Source organism: Triticum urartu, chromosome 7 (assembly GCF_003073215.2).
Source record: "Triticum urartu cultivar G1812 chromosome 7, Tu2.1, whole genome shotgun sequence".
NCBI lineage: Eukaryota > Viridiplantae > Streptophyta > Magnoliopsida > Poales > Poaceae > Triticum > Triticum urartu.
The window spans coordinates 134,680,226-134,699,830 of record NC_053028.1 but is presented as its reverse complement, the minus strand read 5'-3'; the positions used below and the strand labels follow the sequence as shown (position 1 = coordinate 134,699,830).

Here is a 19,605-nt window from a genome sequence, read left to right as displayed (position 1 = left end):
CGTCTTTTCTCCTGGAGCAAAACTGCATAAAAATTTTGTGCTTCCTCCTCGCGTTAGGCAAATATCAATATTGCAATAAAATAAGAGCATATGTGCAACAAAATGCAGCCCACCAATATGGTATAAATTTTACTTACGAAAACCACACGAAACCAACTCAAATAGCAACTACTCAAAATTAAAAAAAAGTGTCAATGCAATCATGAATCCATCTAGACTCAAGACACAAACCTACGAAAGACACCTACAAACTTCCAGATTGCCTCCCAGCCTCCCGGGTAGTGCTTTCTTTAAAGCCATATAGCTAGGCTTCGGTGCTCCGTAAGGTCATCCACCCGAATTCCAAGGGATATCAACCCCGAGTTGGATGCCTACCTCCATCCGGGGTTTGGAGCACCTCATAGCAGAGCTCGGTCGAAGGTACACTCGCTCGTACGGTGCATTGGCATCATATATGTAAATTCATACTCACTCTTGGGCGAGTACCGATGCACCAAGCTAGTTGGAGATGTCTGAAAAATTAGCGGTTGCAACTTCACAATAACTTTATAATCAAGAGGATGAGGAGCTGCAGGTAAGTCATAGCCTTCATCTCATCAAGCTGCGCATTAATTATGTCAAAACAATTACAATTGGTGGGGGTTTCTGGACAACAGTTGTTCCGTCCTTCACCTCCATGATCCTCTGGATCATCATTTTCTGAACATTTTTTTCTTGTGGCTCGATGATAATTTCTTCATGTTCCTGCATAAGGTTATTTTCCTACGAAATATTGACTTGGGAGATGGCGGACATCCGCTTCTCATAGTTCATAACTAAAGAATTTTCATCAAAATTATAATCTAAACAAAATTTATAAACCTGCCCCCACAAAGTCTTCATGCTTAGTCACTGAAGTATATTCTTCGAGAAACTTGTCAATCCACTTTAAAAGCTCAAATGATCTAAGCAATAACATCATCTCCCCAATTACCTCAATATCTTCAGGAGGATATTCATCACGGTTGTATGCTCTCACAACCGGATGTGGGTGATCTCTACAACAAAAACTCATGTGGAAAATAGATTGGCACTGTATGCAACCTTTACGGATATCATTAGCTATAATGTCTAGTTTCATAAATGTCTCACCCATTTCCTTGCCTTTGTTAGTATTCCAATATTCTTGTAGTATCCTCTTTGTTTCATAGTGTCGTTCCACTGCAGCCTTTATGTCTTCGTCCCACATCTCAAAGCAAGACATATATATTTTTTCTATTTTTGGGTTAAGGGGGAAAACGGTAAGATAAATAGCAACAAACAGAAATAAACTAGGTGCGAGCGGGTAAGTAATGACCAAGCGCTATGCTCCCCGGCAACGGCGCCAGAAAATGCTTGGTGGCCTGCAAGTGCACATAGCTGTTGTAGCACTTCTATTGTGATAAGTGTTGAGCCCATGTGGAGGAAATAGGAAGGCACCACAAACTCTGCAACTACGTTGTCACTTTCATGTAGCCATGTATGTACCCAAACCGAAGTTTGAAAATAGTCTACTCTATCGTTGCTAGAAAAACTAGATAAGAAGGATAATTAACTAAATTATTAACAAGAATAGTAAATACAGTAAATAAAAGACACTAAGTTAGTAGGGACAATGCTTGAGTAGTAAGGTGTTCTCGAGGGTTCTGGAATCACTACCACATATGAACTATTATATCCTCTAGTAACTGATCAAATGCATAAGTGGGCGGAGCCGGGTACATAACACGTTCTACTCGAGGTAGACTTCGTGCCACGCACGCCACCATCATGGTCTCCCCCATAAGGTTACAACTAATGATAATTAAGGGCACTGGTAGAAAAAGGGCCTATGGTCCCGGTTCGTAAGGGCCTTTAGTCCCGGTTCCTGAACCGGGACTAAAGTGTCGGTACTAATGCCCCGACCCTTTAATCCCGGTTCAATCCAGAACCGGGACTGATGGGCCTCCACGTGGGCAGTGCGCAGAGCCCAGTCAGGAGACCCTTTGGTCCTGGTTGGTGGCACCAATCGGGACCAATAGGCATCCACGCGTCAGCATTTCTGTGGCTGGGGTTTTTGTTTTTTTTGAAAGGGGGGGGGTTGGGGGTTTTGGGGGGTTAATTTAGGTGTTTCATATATTGTGTTAGTTAGCTATAATTAATAGAGAGAAGTGTCCTCTCTTATGTCCGTGCTTGGTCGACGCTACGTACTATACATACGTATAGAGAGGACTAGACACGCTGGCTAGCTAGTAAGCAAACGAAGGAAACAGAAGATCGTCATGAACATATATGCATACAGAGAGAAGTGATATCGACCACCTCTCCTTCTCCGAGAGATTGGTCGAACAACAAGTTTTCGTATATCTATCTGACACTACCGGCTACATATATACAATAATTATCTCTTACAAATATAATCATACGGACTCAGGGTCCACATAGAATTCTCCGTATTCAGGGATCACGTGGTCAAGAAAGAATGCCGCCAATTCCTCTTGAATTGCTCGCATGCGAGCTGGTGCTAGGAGTTCATCCCGCTTCCGAAACATCTAATTTGAAGAAGGGGGTCAATACATATATATATATGAATGAATGGAACTCAACACAAATGATGGTAATAAAATAAAATTGTGAATGTTGTTATTTACGTACTTCATATTGTTCGTTAGAGTACCCGCCCCGCTCACAGGTCGTGTGGCGGATGGACTCGCAGATGTAGTATCCACAGAAATCATTCCCTTGTTCCTGCCACAACCACTTTATAAGAAATAGAGGTCAATCAAACTGATAAGCAAGAATGCTAAATGGTATTGATGAAACTAGCGCTTGAATCACTAGGAGATGCGCGGAACATGCTACTATAGTACTTACTTTCGGGTATCTAAATTCCAGCTCCTTCGGCAGTCCCGGAAATGTTTTGGTGAATTTTCTCCAAACCCTGCCGGACAAAGAAAACAATTACTTGATATCAGGAAATGAACAAAGTTGCTGATATGGTGGATAATGATCGATTTAACTTACTTCTGGAGTATTTGAGTCATGTCTGCATAGTCCTGGGGATCTTTTCGTTTTGAGTCTAAGACGGTTACTAGTCCCTGCTCAAGCTTAATCTCTAGGAGAATATAGTGGAAACTGCACACGCATGCATAACTCATGAATTACATTACTATAACCTTGACTAATATATAAGGGAAACCGAATACGCACAAGACAGTAACACTCACCTGAAGTTGTAAGGAAAGAGTATTATATCTTTATTTTGATTTATTACGAACGATCGTAGCAAGTTGGCCTCGGTAGCTGTGGCATGAAGTTTAACCTGAATTGCATCTATGAGATATGTGTTAATGAACCCAATATCACCGACTTGTCTTTTCTTCAATTCGGCGATCTTCAATCTGCATAATATAGTGAGGATGATTATAAATACATGCAATGAAAGAGCTAAGCTATATATAGAAACTTAATGACAGAAGTAGTACTACTTACAGACAGTAGCAGGCGACCGTTGTTTTATCGAGGGCCAATTGATTGAAAAACTGATAGAACTCCTCAAATGGAACAGGCAACAGATCAATTCCAACGAGGTCATGCTCCTTTTTAACTTTCACATACAAAGTACTCCTCCCCCCAGAGTCTCTGCAGATTTTCAAGTACCAATCATGCAATCTTCGCATCATCGTTGATAGAGATCTTTCATCTTTGACGAGAGGCTTCCCGTACTCGTATATTTGTATCTGCATGTCCATGGGTTCATAATGTACTTCGTCGGGCAGGTAATCTGCAAGATTGCTATAACCGAGCACCATCCTCGGATCATTAGTGACGTTGTGGTTAGGCACCTTGAGCGGGGGGCACGATTGCTTCGCTTGTTCGCCGAGCTGGGCAATTTGTTTCCTAGCTCGTCGTTCTTTCAGCCTTTGATCACTGACAGTACTTCCCGACCGCTCCGCTTCGGAAAATTCCTTTCCAATAATGCGGTCATAGTTTCCTTTCGGCGGATCAGACTTCGGTGGTTTTGTTAGGGCAGCCAGAGTGCGCTTCACTTTCACCCGATCTACCTTCTCCTCCGGAGGTGGATGTTTCTTTGCTTTCACCCCTTCAAAGAAGTTCCTCACTTCTTCTCGCGCGATCTCGGCGTTCTCCTCCAGGGATATATTAGTGCCAAACGTAGAACTAGCTACCTAATCATAGTAAGCTATCGGGAGGGGGTATATATCGACAACGACGACACTACATCTATGTCCCTCGACGACCCTCGTTCCCGATAAAAAAAGAGGAAGAAGAAGAAAAAAAAGAGGAGAAGAAAGAATAGAGGAGAAGAACCCTCGAACCATCGGCGACCCTGGAACCCTCGACCCCTAGACGACCCTCTTCTTCCTCTCATGTTCGAGAGGATCGCCGAAGGGTCGGGAGGTTGCCTAGTGTCAAAGGATTCAACAAAACCATGTCTTCATCATTAGGCGAAAGTAACATGTGCATGATGGTACGAAGCTCTTCAAAGTTGTTCTGGAACGGAGTCCCAGATAGGATAATTCGCTTTTTGGTACAAAGTTCAGAAAGAGCCTTCCGAATATCGCTATTTGGAAGGCCTTTGCTGAATTCGTACCAAAAGGCGGATTATTCTATTCGGGACTCCATTCCAGAACAACTTTGCAGAACTTCGTACCAACATGCCCTGGTTACTTCCGGCTAATGATGAAGGCATGGATTTCTTCAATACTTTGACACTAGGAAACCTCTCTCGACCCCTCGGCAATCCTCGACCCCTCGAACCCTCGACGACCCTGGAACCCTCGACCCCTAGACGACCCTCTTCTTCCTCTCATGTTCGAGAGGATCGCCGAGGGGTCGGGAGGTTGCCTAGTGTCAAAGGATTCAACAAAACCATGTCTTCATCATTAGGCGAAAGTAACATGTGCATGATGGTACGAAGCTCTTCAAAGTTGTTCTGAAACGGAGTCCCAGATAGGATAATTCGCTTTTTGGTACAAAGTTCAGAAAGAGCCTTCCGAATATCGCTATTTGGAAGGCCTTTGCTGAATTCGTACCAAAAGGCGGATTATTCTATCCGGGACTCCATTCCAGAACAACTTTGCAGAACTTCGTACCAACATGCCCTGGTTACTTCCGGCTAATGATGAAGGCATGGATTTCTTCAATACTTTTACACTAGGAAACCTCTCTCGACCCCTCGGCGATCCTCGACCCCTCGAACCCTCGACGACCCTGGAACCCTCGACCCCTAGACGACCCTGCTGGAACCCTCGACCCTCGAACCTATAGAACCCTCGAACCCTCGACCCTGAAACCCTCGACCCTTGACCCCTTAACGACCCTCGACCCTCTACCCTAGTTCCCGACCCTTGACCCCTCGAAGAGGAGAAATAAATAAGAAGAAGAAAAAAGAAGAAGAAGAAAAGGAGAAATAAATAAGAATAAGAAAAACCCTTGACCCCTCTTCTTTTCCTCTCCTCTTCTTCTTTCTTTCCTCTTCTTATTTTCTTCTTTCCTATCCTTCTTTTTCTAAAATTGTAATTTTTGCATATATAAAACTTTTCTAAAATTGTAACTTTCTATATAAAACTTTCCTATCGGGAGGGGGAGAAGATCGAAGAAAAAAAAGAAGAAAAAAAAGAGGAGAAGAAGAAAAAATAGAAAAAAAATTCTATTTTTTTTCTTCTTCTCCTCTATTCCTTTCTTCTTCTCCTCTTCCTTTTCTTCCTCTCCTCGTCTTCTCCTTCTTCTTCTCCTTCTTTCTCTACTTATTTTCCTTTTCCTTATTTTACTTTTTCCTCTCCACTAACATAAAATGCACTAACCTAAAATGCAACAAACATAAAATGCACTAAAGAGGCTCAACTAACCTAAAATCAGTGATAAAATGCACTAACCTAAAATCGATATCTACTAACAACTTAAAAAAATTAATACATATATGAAAAAATGCATATATAAAAAAAACATCATCATATCATCAACAGAAAAAAAAACATCATCATATCATCAACAAAAAAAAACATCATCATATCATCAACAGAAAAAAAAAACATCATCATATCATCAACATCATCATATCATCAACCTAAAGGCGACGGGGCGGGGCGACGGCGGCGGGCTCGGGGCGGCGACGGGGCGGGGCGACGGCGGCGGGCGCGGGGCGACGACGGGCTCGGGGCGACGGCGCGGGGCGACGAACGGCCTGGGGGCGTCGGGGCGAATGGGAGCGGTTGGCCAAAATTTCACAAGTGGTGGCTTATATAGCCAGAGCAATGGTCCCGGTTCGTGCTACGACCCGGGACTAATGCTCCCTTTAGTCCGGGTTGGTGCGATGAACCGGGACCAAAGGCCAATTTTCGGCAGCCGAAAGGGCGGGAAGCGAAGGCCATTGGTCCCGGTTGGTGCCACCAACCGGGACCAATGGCCTTGTGCTGCATCGCTAGCTGAAGTTTAGTCCCACATCGCTAGCTGAAGGGCGCCGGCACTTGTTTATAAGCGCTGCTGTGCCTCCCCATTCGAGCTCCTCTCTAATGCAGGCTTTCGGGCCTAAACTTGTTACTGCCTGTGGGCCTATTGGGCCTCTGCGGGCCTGAATCCTGGCCCATGTAGGGTTTCTAGTCGTATTCAGGCCGTGGAGGCCCAGTAGGTGGCATTTTTAAATTTTGAATAGTTTAAATTTGAATTTTTAAAAATTTGTGTGAATCACTAGTTTATGAATAACTTTACTATAAAAATAGAATTTTTTTTTCTATTTATTTTTTATTTATACTTACAACTAAATACTTATAGTTTTTTAGTGATTTCTTTTTGATTTTAGGTCACAAAAATTATAAACTTTCTGTTAGTGCCATTAGTTTTAAAATTTTGAATAGTTTAAATTTGAATTTTATAAAATTTGTGTGAATCACTAGTTTATGAATAACTTTACTATAAAAATAGAATTTTTTTTCTTCTTTGCTATTTATTTTTTATTTATACTTACAATTAAATACTTATAGTTTGATTTTAGGTCACAAAAATTATATTCTTTTTGCTATTGAAGAATATTATAGTTTTATTTTAGTTGATCATAACATAATATTTTAATTGATTGTTTTTATTTTCATAAAAGTTTTGTAGTTCATTCTGTTTGCTATTAATTCATTATTTGAGCTAAATGACTCTGAAATTGGAAAGCATTTCAAAATGAACTCTGAAAAGGTTAAAAATTGGCATGGTATCATAATTTCACCCACATAGTATGTGCATGTATAAAACGGACAATGGTAGCATGTTCGTCTGTTACAAATTTGGCATGGTATCATCATAATAGTTGCGGGAGAAAGTCTTCACTTTTTCTTCACTTGTGTCATTTGCTTATTGCGCCGTAACCATGGATAATCTTCATTGTTTATCAGGATGCTTGGGTCAACCTTGACATTGAAGGGAGGAATTTCATGAAACTTTTCATAATCTTCAGACATGTCTGTCTTGCCGTCCACTCCCAGGATGTCCCTTTTTCCTGAAAGAACTATGTGGCGCTTTGGCTCATCGTATGATGTATTCGCTTCCTTATCTTTTCTTTTTCTCGGTTTGGTAGACATGTCCTTCACATAGATAACATGTGCCACATCATTGGCTAGGACGAACGGTTCGTCAGTGTACCCAAGATTTTTCAGATCCACTGTTGTCATTCCATACTGTGGGTCTACCTGTACCCCGCCGCCTAACAGATTGACCCATTTGCACTTAAACAAAGGGACCTTAAAATCAGGTCCGTAGTCAAGTTCCCATATGTCCACTATGTAACCATAATATGTGTCCTTTCCGCTCTCGGTTGCTGCATCAAAGCGGACACCGCTGTTTTGGTTGGTGCTCTTTTGATCTTGGGCGATCGTGTAAAATATATTCCCATTTATCTCGTATCCTTTGTAAGTCAATACAGTCAAAGATGGTCCCCTGGACAACAAGTACAACTCATCACAAACAGTGTTGTCACCTCTGAGACGTGTTTCCAACCAACTGCTGAAAGTCCTGATGTGTTCACATGTAATCCAGTCGTCGCACTGCTCCGGGTGTTTGGAGCGCAGACTGTTCTTGTGTTCATCGACATACGGGGTCACCAAGGTAGAGTTCTGTAGAACTGTGTAGTTTGCTTGAGACCAAGAATATCCGTCCCTGCATATTATTGAGTCTCTTCCAAGAGTGCATTTTCCAGTCAGTCTCCCGTCATATCACGATTTAGGGAGACCTATCTTCTTAAGGCCAGGAATGAAGTCAACACAAAACCCGATAACATCCTCTGTTTGATGGCCCATGGAGATGCTTCCTTCTGGCCTAGCGCGGTTACGGACATATTTCTTTAGGACTCCCATGAACCTCTCAAAGGGGAACATATTGTGTAGAAATACGGGCCCCAGGATGACAATCTCGTCGACTAGATGAACTAGGACGTGCGTCATGATATTGAAGAAGGATGGTGGGAACACCAGCTCGAAACTGACAAGACATTGCGCCACATCACTCCTTAGCCTTGGTACGATTTCTGGATCGATCACCTTCTGAGAGATTGCATTGAGGAATGCACATAGCTTCACAATGGCTAATCGGACGTTTTCCGGTAGAAGCCCCCTCAATGCAACCGGAAGCAGTTGCGTCATAATCACGTGGCAGTCATGAGACTTTAGGTTCTGAAACTTTTTCTCTGGCATATTTATTATTCCCTTTATATTCGACGAGAAGCCAGCCGTGACCTTCATACTGAGCAGGCATTCAAAGAAGATTTCTTTCTCTTCTTTCGTAAGAGCGTAGCTAGCAGGACCTTTATACTGCTTCGGAGGCATGCCGTCTTTTTCGTGCAAACGTTGCAGGTCCTCTCGTGCCTCAGGTGTATCTTTTGTCTTCCCATACACGCCCAAGAAGCCTAGCAGGTTCACGCAAAGGTTCTTCGTCACGTGCATCACGTCGATTGAGGAGCGGACCTCTAGGTCTTTCCAGTAGGGTAGGTCCCAAAATATAGATTTCTTCTTCCACATGGGTGCGTGTCCCTCAGCGTCATTCAGAACAGCTAGTCCACCGGGACCCTTTCCAAATATTACGTAGTGTAAATCATTGACCATAGCAAGCACGTGATCACCGGTGCGCATGGCGGGCTTCTTCCGGTGATCTGCCTCGCCTTTGAAATGCTTGCCTTTCTTTCGACATTGATGGTTGGTCGGAAGAAATCGACGATGGCCCAGGTACACATTCTTCCTGCATTTGTCCAGGTATATACTTTCAGTGTCATCTAAACAGTGCGTGCATGCGTGGTATCCTTTGTTTGTCTGTCCTGAAAGGTTACTGAGAGCGGGCCAATCGTTGATGGTCATGAACAGCAATGCCTTAAGGTTAAATTCCTCCTGTCTGTGCTCATCCCACGTACGTACACCGTTTCCATTCCACAGCTATAAAAATTCTTCAACTAATGGCCTTAGGTACACATCAATTTCGTTGCCGGGTTGCTTAGGGCCTTGGATGAGAACTGGCATCATAATGAACTTCCGCTTCATGCACATCCAAGGAGGAAGGTTATACATACATAGAGTCATGGGCCAGGTGCTGTGATTGCTGCTCTGCTCCCCGAAAGTATTAATGCCATCCGCGCTTAAAGCAAACCATACATTCCTTGGGTCCTTTGCAAACTCATCCCAGTACTTTCTCTCGATTTTTCTCCACTGCGACCCGTCAGCGGGTGCTCTCAACTTCCCATCTTTCTTTCGGTTCTCACTGTGCCATCGCATCAACTTGGCATGCTCTTCGTTTCTGAACAGACGTTTCAACCGTGGTATTATAGGAGCATACCACATCACCTTCGCAGGAACCCTCTTCCCGAGGGGCTTGCCGTCAACATCACCAGGGTCATCTCGTCTGATCTTATACCGCAACGCACCGCATACTGGGCATGCGTTCAGATCCTTGTATGCACCGCGGTAGAGGATGCAGTCATTAGGGCATGCATGTATCTTCTCCACCTCCAATCCTAGAGGGCATACGACCTTCTTTGCTGCGTATGTACTGTCGGGCAATTCGTTATCCTTTGGAAGCTTCTTCTTCAATATTTTCAGTAGCTTCTCAAATCCTTTGTCAGCCACAGCATTCTCTGCCTTCCACTACAGCAATTCCAGTATGGTACCAAGCTTTGTGTTTCCATCTTCGCAATTGGGGTATAACCCTTTTTTGTGATCCTCTAACATGCGATCGAACTTCAGCTTCTCCTTTTGACTAATGCATTGCGTCCTTGCATCGACAATGACCCGGCGGAGATCATCATCATCGGGCACATCGTCTGGTTCCTCTTGATCTTCAGCAGCTTCACCCGTGGCAGCATCATTGGGCACATCGTCTGGTTCCTCTTGATCTTCACCAGCTCCCCCCGTTGCAGCATCACCGTATTCAGGGGGCACATAGTTGTCATCGTACTCTTCTTCTTCGCCGTCTTCCATCATAACCCCTATTTCTCCGTGCCTCATCCAAACATTATAGTGTGGCATGAAACCCTTGTAAAGCAGGTGGGAGTGAAGGATTTTCCGGTTAGAGTAAGACCTCGTATTCCCACATTCAGTGCATGGACAACACATAAAACCATTCTGCTTGTTTGCCTCAGCCGCATAGAGAAACTCATGCACGCCCTTAATGTACTCGCGGGTGTGTCTGTCACCTTACATCCATTGCCGGTTCATCTGCGTGCATTATATATAATTAAGTGTCCAAATTAATAGAAGTTCATCATCACATTAAAACCAAAGTGCATACATAGTTCTCATCTAACAACATATAGCTCTCCAGAGCATCTAATTAATTAAACCATACATTGAAACTATGTAAAACATTTCAATGCGAAAACAAATGCGATCATAATCACAACCAAGGTAACAATTGATCCAATGGCATAATGATACCAAGCCTCGGTATGAATGGCATATTTTCTAATCTTTCTAATCTTCAAGCGCATTGCATCCATCTTGATCTTGTGATCATCGACGACATCCGCAACATGCAACTCCAATATCATCTTATCCTCCTCAAATTTTTTATTTTTTCCTTCAACAAATTGTTTTCTTCTTCAACTAAATTTAACCTCTCGACAATAGGGTCGGTTGGCATTTCCGATTCACATACATCCTAGATAAATAAAATCTATGTCACGTTGGTCGGCATAATTTTCATAAACAATAAATGAACCAATAGTTATAAAGATAATATACATACCAAATCCGAATCATAGACAGGACGAGGGCCGACGGGGGCGGATACCAAAACCATCGCACTATATAAGATGCAATAATAAATGTAAGAAAATGATACAAGTATCTATCTAAACATACAAGTAAGAATATTTTTCCTTTCAGAAAGAAGATAAGAACAAGAGGCTCACCACGGTGGTGTCGGTGATGAGATCGGCGCGGGTGATCGGGCGGTGAAGACGGGGACGGGGCGTGACGGACCGCTAAATCTAGACAAATCTCGAGGAAAATGGAGCTTGGAGGTCGAGCTTCGAGAGGAGAAAGCTTAAGTAGTGTGGCTCGGGCATTCCATCGAACACCTCATGTGCATAGGAGGTGAGCTAGAGCACCACAAAGCCCTCTCCCCCTCGGCCAGAAAAAACAGAGCACTGTGCTCTGCTCTTGCGCGAGGGGGTATATATAGGCACCTCATTGGTCCTGGTTGATGACATGAACCGGGACTAAAGGGAAGCCTTTGGTCCCGGTTCAAGCCACCAACCGGGACCAATGGTGGTGGGCCAGGAGCGAGGCCCATTGGTCCCGGTTCGTCCCACCAACCGGGACCAAAAGGTCCAGACGAACCGGGACCAATGGCCCACGTGGCCCGGCCGCCCCCCTGGGCTCACGAACCGGGACCAATGCCCACATTGGTCCCGGTTCTAGACTGAACCGGGACTAATGGGCTGAGACGGCTTGGACCATAGCCCTGTTTTCTACTAGTGGGGTTGCCCCATGGACATGGTCTCTCTAAGGGTTCTCCGTAATTCCCCAATACTTTGCAAAGGCGAGGAACCGAGGCTTTTACTGTCACCTCAAATTACCCCAATATCCCCAACTATCACAAGGACTGTAAGATACTTCACGACACAAAGGCACAAACGTTCTCCTCTCAACAGTGGCGAAGGCCACTAACTTGAATTGTGAACAGCTAATATTCGATCACAACAAATATCATAAAGGGTTCAACCATATCCTCAAGAACTAGTACAACTACTTAATCAAACACATGAAGGTTAGGGGCAAGTTACAAGCCGGTGAAGGGAGAAGGAATGGTGGTGATGACGAAGGCGCAATGATGATGATGATGGTGATGGTGATGGTCGCGCCTGAGATGATGGAGATGGGGGCGCCAACTATGGTGGCGGTGCCGACGCGAGGGCACAGACCTGATGGCCGGTGCTCATGGTGGTGGAGCCTCCTCCTTCTTCCCTTTTTTGTTGTCCCTTCTTCTCAGGTGTGGAGCAGGAATGGAGATGGCTTGTGGATGAATGAGATGTGATGGAATCCAAGAAAGAGACGGCGGCTTAGGTCGTAGATGATATATATGGAGCCTCCCTAGCCTCCTCTCTTGATGGGCCTCATACAAGGGCTCTCAATGAGCCAAATCCTCTCCCAATCTCTTCTTTACGAGTTAAGGATCTCGTGAGATTGAACGGGGACAAAATCGGTGAAGAATCCCGTATGGAAGGGCAACTTTAGGAGTTGGGTGCATGTCAAATGACCGCTGAAACGACCGCGTGCGGTCGTTTAGAACACTACCTTTCAATCTGTCCTTCTTTGGTAAAACGACTATCAATTCTTCATACGAACTCGAAATTTGACGTTCTTGGGCTCGGAGCAGAATCTTTCTGAGCTCGGAGAACAAAGCATCGAAAGATGAACAAGAGTCATATGGAATTATGATCGACAACAATTTGCCCATCGGTCAAAATTCTCGTCATAAGTGATGTCTACATCAATGGCTGAGAACTAGGCTTGAGTCTCGAAAAATCGATGCGCTTTCCTCATCCATTGTCGATCTTGGTCATAGAAGAAAAAATGTCTTGGTCTTGGGGGAGCGGGGCAAGTCCATACCACGACAGGGTAAGTTGACTGTCGTCTAAGTTGTAGCCTAGCTGAAATGTTTCAGACTTGCACGCCGCGCCCGTGCTGAAGCCTGTGCGTGCATATATGTTGTTTTCTATTTTAAGATGAGAGAAGAAATGACAATGGGTTTTAGGTCGAGCTCATTGCAATGCTTTATACAGAGGAAGACCTTTCATAAAGACTGTAACCCTTTGATCATTGCATATCTCTATTAGATTTGACTATAGAAGATTAATTGTGAAGTGATATGCAACACCATTCACGTAGGGAGAGTCTCCTTTTCCTGCATATTTGAATGCTTGTATGGCTTCCCAATGATCAGGGAAAGAGAGAACACTTTTTTTGTATGGATGATTGGCTATAATTGCTTCAGGAGGTTGCCTGGCTATCAGAGAGCGAGACTGAACAATGAATGGATAGTGCCACATGGAACACAGTCTTGTGCGGAGCTGCACATCACCCATGAACACATCTTTCAAAAAATTATTGCCGGCATTCATTGTACAATGCATATGCGGAAAATCAATTGATAGTGAGTGTTTCAGTAATGCAAGTAGTTCAAAGGAAACATTAATATTGATTAGGAGAGTGGCCTAATTTACAATCTAAACGTGTATAAAACTTGATCTAAAAGCTGATAGTTTCATTCTATATGCCTTTTTCCTGTCACAACATGGCAAATATTAGAATAAACAATAGAAATAATCATTTTAAATAGGAAAAGGTTAAATTTGGTGTACAAAGCTTAGATATGCGGGAGAGGACTATGTTGAGTTGAAAATAATTAATTGTAGCATTCATAAACTGAGAAATGGTGCCTAGGGATGTTGAGCTGCATAGAAATTGCCATGAAGGCGCAAGAGGTTGGACGTGGCTTGGGCTTGATGCAACAATGGTTTGATGAAAAGCTTGAACCCCGCATGCTCAATAGGGTTTGCCCCAATGGCCGCATTGCGGAGCTCCGGGAGGCTAACACCATCAAGAAATCCTCCAGGTGGAAACAATGAACCGAGAACTGATTCCTAGGGATGTTCATCCAAACAAAAATCGCCTCGCCTGCCTTGGAGCATGAGACCGGTGGCCTTGCACCAACCACATAAACCACACCGTGAGCCGAAGTCCATGCTCCATGTCCAATCCATCACTGGTGACTGGTGGAGGATATAGGTCTCACTCCGGCCTGCCAGTGAAGATTCCCATGTCCACATGGGAGGGATCTTGGGCGCAAATGGGGAGGATAGCACCACCGGTGCCTCCTGCTTAGGCTCCAACATAACCCTGCCCATGAGCCTGATAGACAGTGAGGCAGGAGCACCGCTAGACATCTTGGCTAACGCTGCCCAATGGATCTCCCCCTCAGGAACCAGGCTCCTAGATCTCTTGCGTTGTGACGAATCATGGCCGACGATGCCGCAACTGATGCACTAGGGATAAAAGGTGCAATCCAACTCGTTATGCCCCTCCCGAAAACACTTGAAGTAGAGGCTAAAAAGTTTCGGTGTAACTTTCCCTGCGCTCCTGGGAGGAAGCGGATGAACGTCTCCCCACCGAGCCAGCCTCCTGCTAGTGCCGTAGCGCTCGATGCCCTAGGTGACGCAACACCTTCTAAGGACGAGCGGGAGGAGCTAGGTGAATCTGAGAGGCCTAGACCCGAGACCACCTGATGTTCACGTGAAAAGGTTGTAGAACCGATGCCGGGCTGGTCGAACCAGAGGCCATGTGAGCCAAGGGGGGGGGGGTCGAAGGTAGACATATACTTGGTGTTTTCTTAAAAAAGGTACCACAATATCTGGTGGACGTCAAAACGGAAGGCACCCACGAGCGAACAATTCGTTCGATGGGACGGGGATGATCAAGCAAACTATTTAGTAGCGATATACGGGTGTTTCCATGAGACCCCCAAGTTGGCTAGATAATTATGGTGCAGAAAAAAGGGTTGTGCCAAATATTTGATAATTTTAGAAAAATTGCCATCAACCAAAATTGAAATATGTTCTTATATAGAAAAAGGCATAGACAACATAATTTACAAAGTGCAACAAAAAAAATGCTATGGTAGCATACCAGAAAAATAGGTACATGGCAAAAAGGCCATAGTAAATTATAAAAAAAACAATAACAAAAATTCGTGGTCCAAATTGCAGACAGAGAACATTATGCATGGCAAATTTGCATATTAATTAATAGAAAGACATACGCAGTGAACTTTCCATGCTTTATATTTTCATTTTCAAAAACACGTAGAAATCACACACAGGAAGTTGTCATGATCCAAAAAATAAATACTATTGACATGCTCTCAACAATAAAATTTCCATGCTCTAAAATAATAAAATTGCTATCCTCTTAGTAATAAAACTGGCATGTGCGAAAATAGAAAATCAAATTCCAAAATTGCCATGAAAATAATCGATAAAAATTCTCAAAGCTTTGCCATGGTGTAGCATTACAAAAAAATAGACTAAAATTGCTATGTTTGGAAGTAAAAAATGTTATGAATTTGTCATGGGACCATGAGAATTTTTATCTAAGTTTTTCCATGTGTACAAAACAAAATTGACATCTGAAGCATCACGAAAAGGTATTCAAATTTGCCACGTGGCAAGTTAGCTTTTTTAATATATAAATCTGCCAATTCTTTTTAAAAAAACTGCCATGTACCAATTTTGTGTGTGCATATTTTCTCCCCCTTGTAAAAGTAAAAAAATAAAATAAAAGGAGGATTTGGGATTCAATCACAGGTCTCCGGTGGGTGTCTTTGCTTGGTTAGGAGCGTTCGTGCAACTTTTATGTCCTGCTTACGAGTTTCAAATTTGATGTGGCAGGGCTTCTTGTGCTAAGATCCGTGCATGTGATCAGGTGTTCTCAGGTGGCATGGTAGAATGTTCGCTGGATTTGGATTTGTTACAAATCAGACGTTCCCGATATTATTTTCAAAAAAGAGAGGATAACCTTGGATTTTGTGAGTCATTATAAAAGGTGGATTGTGTAGCCTCAACACGGTTTTATAGTACGATTACTTCATACTTATTATTTTCGTATGGTTATTTAGGTGCCTTGTATAAGCTGAACATACAGAGTTTAGCAAATCAAACAGTGTTATTAGGTTGACATTGTATTAGCATAAGCAATTGAGCTGTCTATTGTTTCCATCCGAGTCCACCAAACGGTACGAATTCTTTGCAAAAGTAGTCCAACTTTGAAAAGCAAATTAGTCGTGCTCGACGTAGCTGAGCAGATCAAAAGTTAGCACCACCCATGCAGGGCCGGTCCTCGTATTTCGGGGGCCCGGGGCGAAACTAGGACTCGGGGCCCTTATTTTGTTAGGCCTCAAAATAGTAATCTCATCTTTATATAGACTCGTTTCTTAGCAAAAAAAAATTTAAGGATACATCATGAAGAGGTGCATCAATAGCATAGAAGAGGAGCCAAGCGGCTGATACAACGCCTTTCGTCACACAGTACACACACCACGACTACAACAACACAACTCGCCTAGTCGAACCTCAAGCCACAATGGCGAGGAGGGAAGACTCACAGATCAAGGGCCGCGTCTCGATCAAGGGCCGGCCCTGCACCCATGTCGCCCTAATCGTATATCAAGCAGCACGAATCGCAAAGCTGTGGAAGGCTCGAGAGCCCAACCGATCTGTCCAGAACCTTCTAAACCAGTTTCCCATCCCCTCCCCCAAGAAATCCCTCCCGCTCTTCCTTTACAAAACCACCTCCATTTCGCACCCCGTCTCGCTCAGCCACAAGAATCCAAAATCACAGAAGAAGAGAGAGAGGGGGAAAGAAGAGAGAGAGAGAGAGACCATGGCCTCCGCCGTCGTTTGCAAGGGCGAGGGTGCCGCGCCGGCCAGCCTCCTCAAGTCCGGTGCTCCCGTGGCCTTCCGCTCGGTCGACTCCCCCGCCGTCATCGCGGCCCGCCGCCCGTACAACACCAAGGCCAAGGAGGTCAGCCGCTACGACGACGACGACGACGACTACAGCGCCCGCGACCTCGTCATCCCCAGCTTCTTCTCGCAGGGTATGCTTCCGTTCCCTACCCGTGGCGCGCCGTTTCTTTGCGTTCGTGCTGAAGTCTCAACACCGTGAGTCAAATCAGCCCTGTGATCTGCTTTTGGTGTCCTTGGTGTTGATTTTGCAGACGTGCTCGACTCGCTCGGCGCGCCGACCAGCATGGCCCGTCTGCTGTCTCTGATGGAGGACGTCGCATCTCAGACCGGCGGCCTCTCCTCCACCGCTGGTGCTGGGGCGTCGCAGCTCGGACGCTGGGTGGCCAAGGAGGACGACGACGCGGTGTACCTCAAGGTGCCGATGCCGGGGCTGACCAAGGACCACGTGAAGGCGCGCGCGGACAAGAACATCCTGGTCATCGAGGGCGAGGGCGAGAAGCAGCCCTGGGACGGCGACGACGACTCCGCGATGCCGAGGTACAACCGCCGCATCGAGGTGCCTGCTGCTGACGCGTACAAGATGGACAAGATCAAGGCCGAGATGAAGAACGGCGTGCTCTGGGTCACCCTGCTCAAGGTCAAGGAGGAGGAGCGCACGGACGTCTTCCACGTCAAGGTCGAGTAGTCCCAGTGGTTGTGCTCATGGAAGACGCCTTGTTGATGTGGTCATGTTTGGTGTCTTTCTTCCTTGTTTTGCTTCGTTGATCGTCTTGCATCGAGTAGGTGAAGTTGGCCGCGAACTCTGTTAGTTTCCTCTAGTTGGGCATATGATGAACTTGCTTTGGTGGTGAAATTGGTCATGAAATTCTGTTGATTTCCTCAAATTTGGCATATGATGAACTCATTTGGTGCTGAAATTGGTCATGAAACCATGTTGATCTCCTTAAGTTTGGCATATGATGGACTAATTTGGTGCTGAAATTGGCCATGAACTTTATTGATTGTCTCAAGTTTGGCCTGATGAACTACTTTGATTGTCTTAAGCTAGTCTCGCTTGCCTATCTTTCCTCGTTCTTGATTTGTATTGCTTTAAGCTTTCTGTAAAAAGCTGAGCATTCATGCCTATCCTCTAGTTTGACGTCATGGAGTTGGTGGACGGGCGGTTACAGGTTGATGATTTTTGCTTGCTGTTCCGTGAATTTTTTGTGCTTATCCTTGAATTGTTTTTGTGAAATTTTTGCTTGTCTGATCTCCTAGAATTTTCTGTGCTTATCCTCGAGTTTAACTTCTTGTAACAACTGCAATTGTTCCAGTTTGTAGCTGTAGGGTTTTTGTAACAATTGTAACAGTCACATGAGATAGGCGTTTCCTTGTTTATGTCCTGCTTCGTTGATTTTCTCAAGTATAATGTGATTAACTGATTTGGTGGTTCCCTGAATGTTTTGTGTTTATCCTACTATGTGTTTACTTCTTCATATTGTCAACTATACTTTGATGGAGAAGTTGATCCAGAACTCTGTCGATTTTCCACAACCAAAAAAAAAAACGAATGATGAACTACTTTGCTGGTGAAAATTCGTCATTAAACTTTGTTGATTTCCTCTAGTTTGAGGCAATGAACTGATTTGGTAGTGAAACTGGTCATGAACTTTTTTTGTTTAGAAATGGTCAAGAACTTGTTGATTTCCGGAAGTTTGACGTGATTACTTGATTTGTGGTGGATGTGTTGTTTCTGATTGATGTTTGTTCCTCAATGTTCATCCATGTTCATCCAGTCGCATCAGCCAGTTCCTGGAGCGAACCCAAGCAACTGGTGATGTTCGGGCATCTAGTAGCCGCTGCAAACTCTTGAGGAGCTAGTGAAGTTCCACGAGCTGGACCTCCAGCGGAAGATGCCGGCATGATCCGGGCAAAGAATGACGGAGATTTTAACACCCTGAAATTTGGCCCTTTTTCTTCAGGAATCAGGATCAAGTTGGAGTTTCTTTTCTGGGATTTGGTTTGGATCTTCTTTCCCCTGATTTTCTTGGACTTGACCAAATCAAAAACATAACTCAGATAACATACTCTGGTTATCGCCAACCCTAACCATCTGAATAGCTACTTCTCCCAAAATTTTCTCAAGAGTTTTTCTTCTTCTAAAAAGGTTTTGAGCTTCCAAAAACCCTTGAGTTGTGAAGCAACTAGTTTTTCTGTTGCTCTAAAATTCCCAATAAATTTGTATAAATTGTTTGGGTCAAACTAACACTAAAAATGCCACTAACCCACTCAGTAGCTTTTTCTTTTGAGCACACCATCTTCTTCCAGTTTCTGGAACGAATTCTGAATTCTACAGCAAGTACGAACCCTGTATAGGGGTCCAAACTGTCTGAAAATTGGCACACTTTACACCTTAGTACGTTAACACCCCTAGACATCATCCACACACCGACCCTTACCTAGTTTGCTTTGTAGCTGCTGTCAAAGCGAGTGAGGGCTTTTGGCGGGAGACCTCCATGGAGATGAATATTTTGAAAAGTTCAATAATTGCTTTTTTGGAGTTTCAAAAAATTCTAAACATTCATATGAATGTATTGTACATGTGTATAAAATCTGACAAT

The 19,605-nt window shown here is 44.1% G+C and overlaps 1 protein-coding gene across 1 annotated transcript; it reads left to right on the top strand.

Annotated features, from left to right (window-relative positions):
• Positions 1 to 16,857: 16,857 nt before the first annotated feature.
• Positions 16,858 to 17,889, top strand: LOC125522329 (26.2 kDa heat shock protein, mitochondrial-like). The gene is made up of 2 exons (XM_048687389.1): positions 16,858 to 17,136; positions 17,257 to 17,889. The coding sequence occupies exons 1-2, from the start codon at positions 16,923 to 16,925 to the stop codon at positions 17,688 to 17,690; spliced, it is 648 nt and encodes a 215-aa protein (XP_048543346.1). The 5' UTR covers positions 16,858 to 16,922; the 3' UTR covers positions 17,691 to 17,889.
• Positions 17,890 to 19,605: the final 1,716 nt, after the last annotated feature.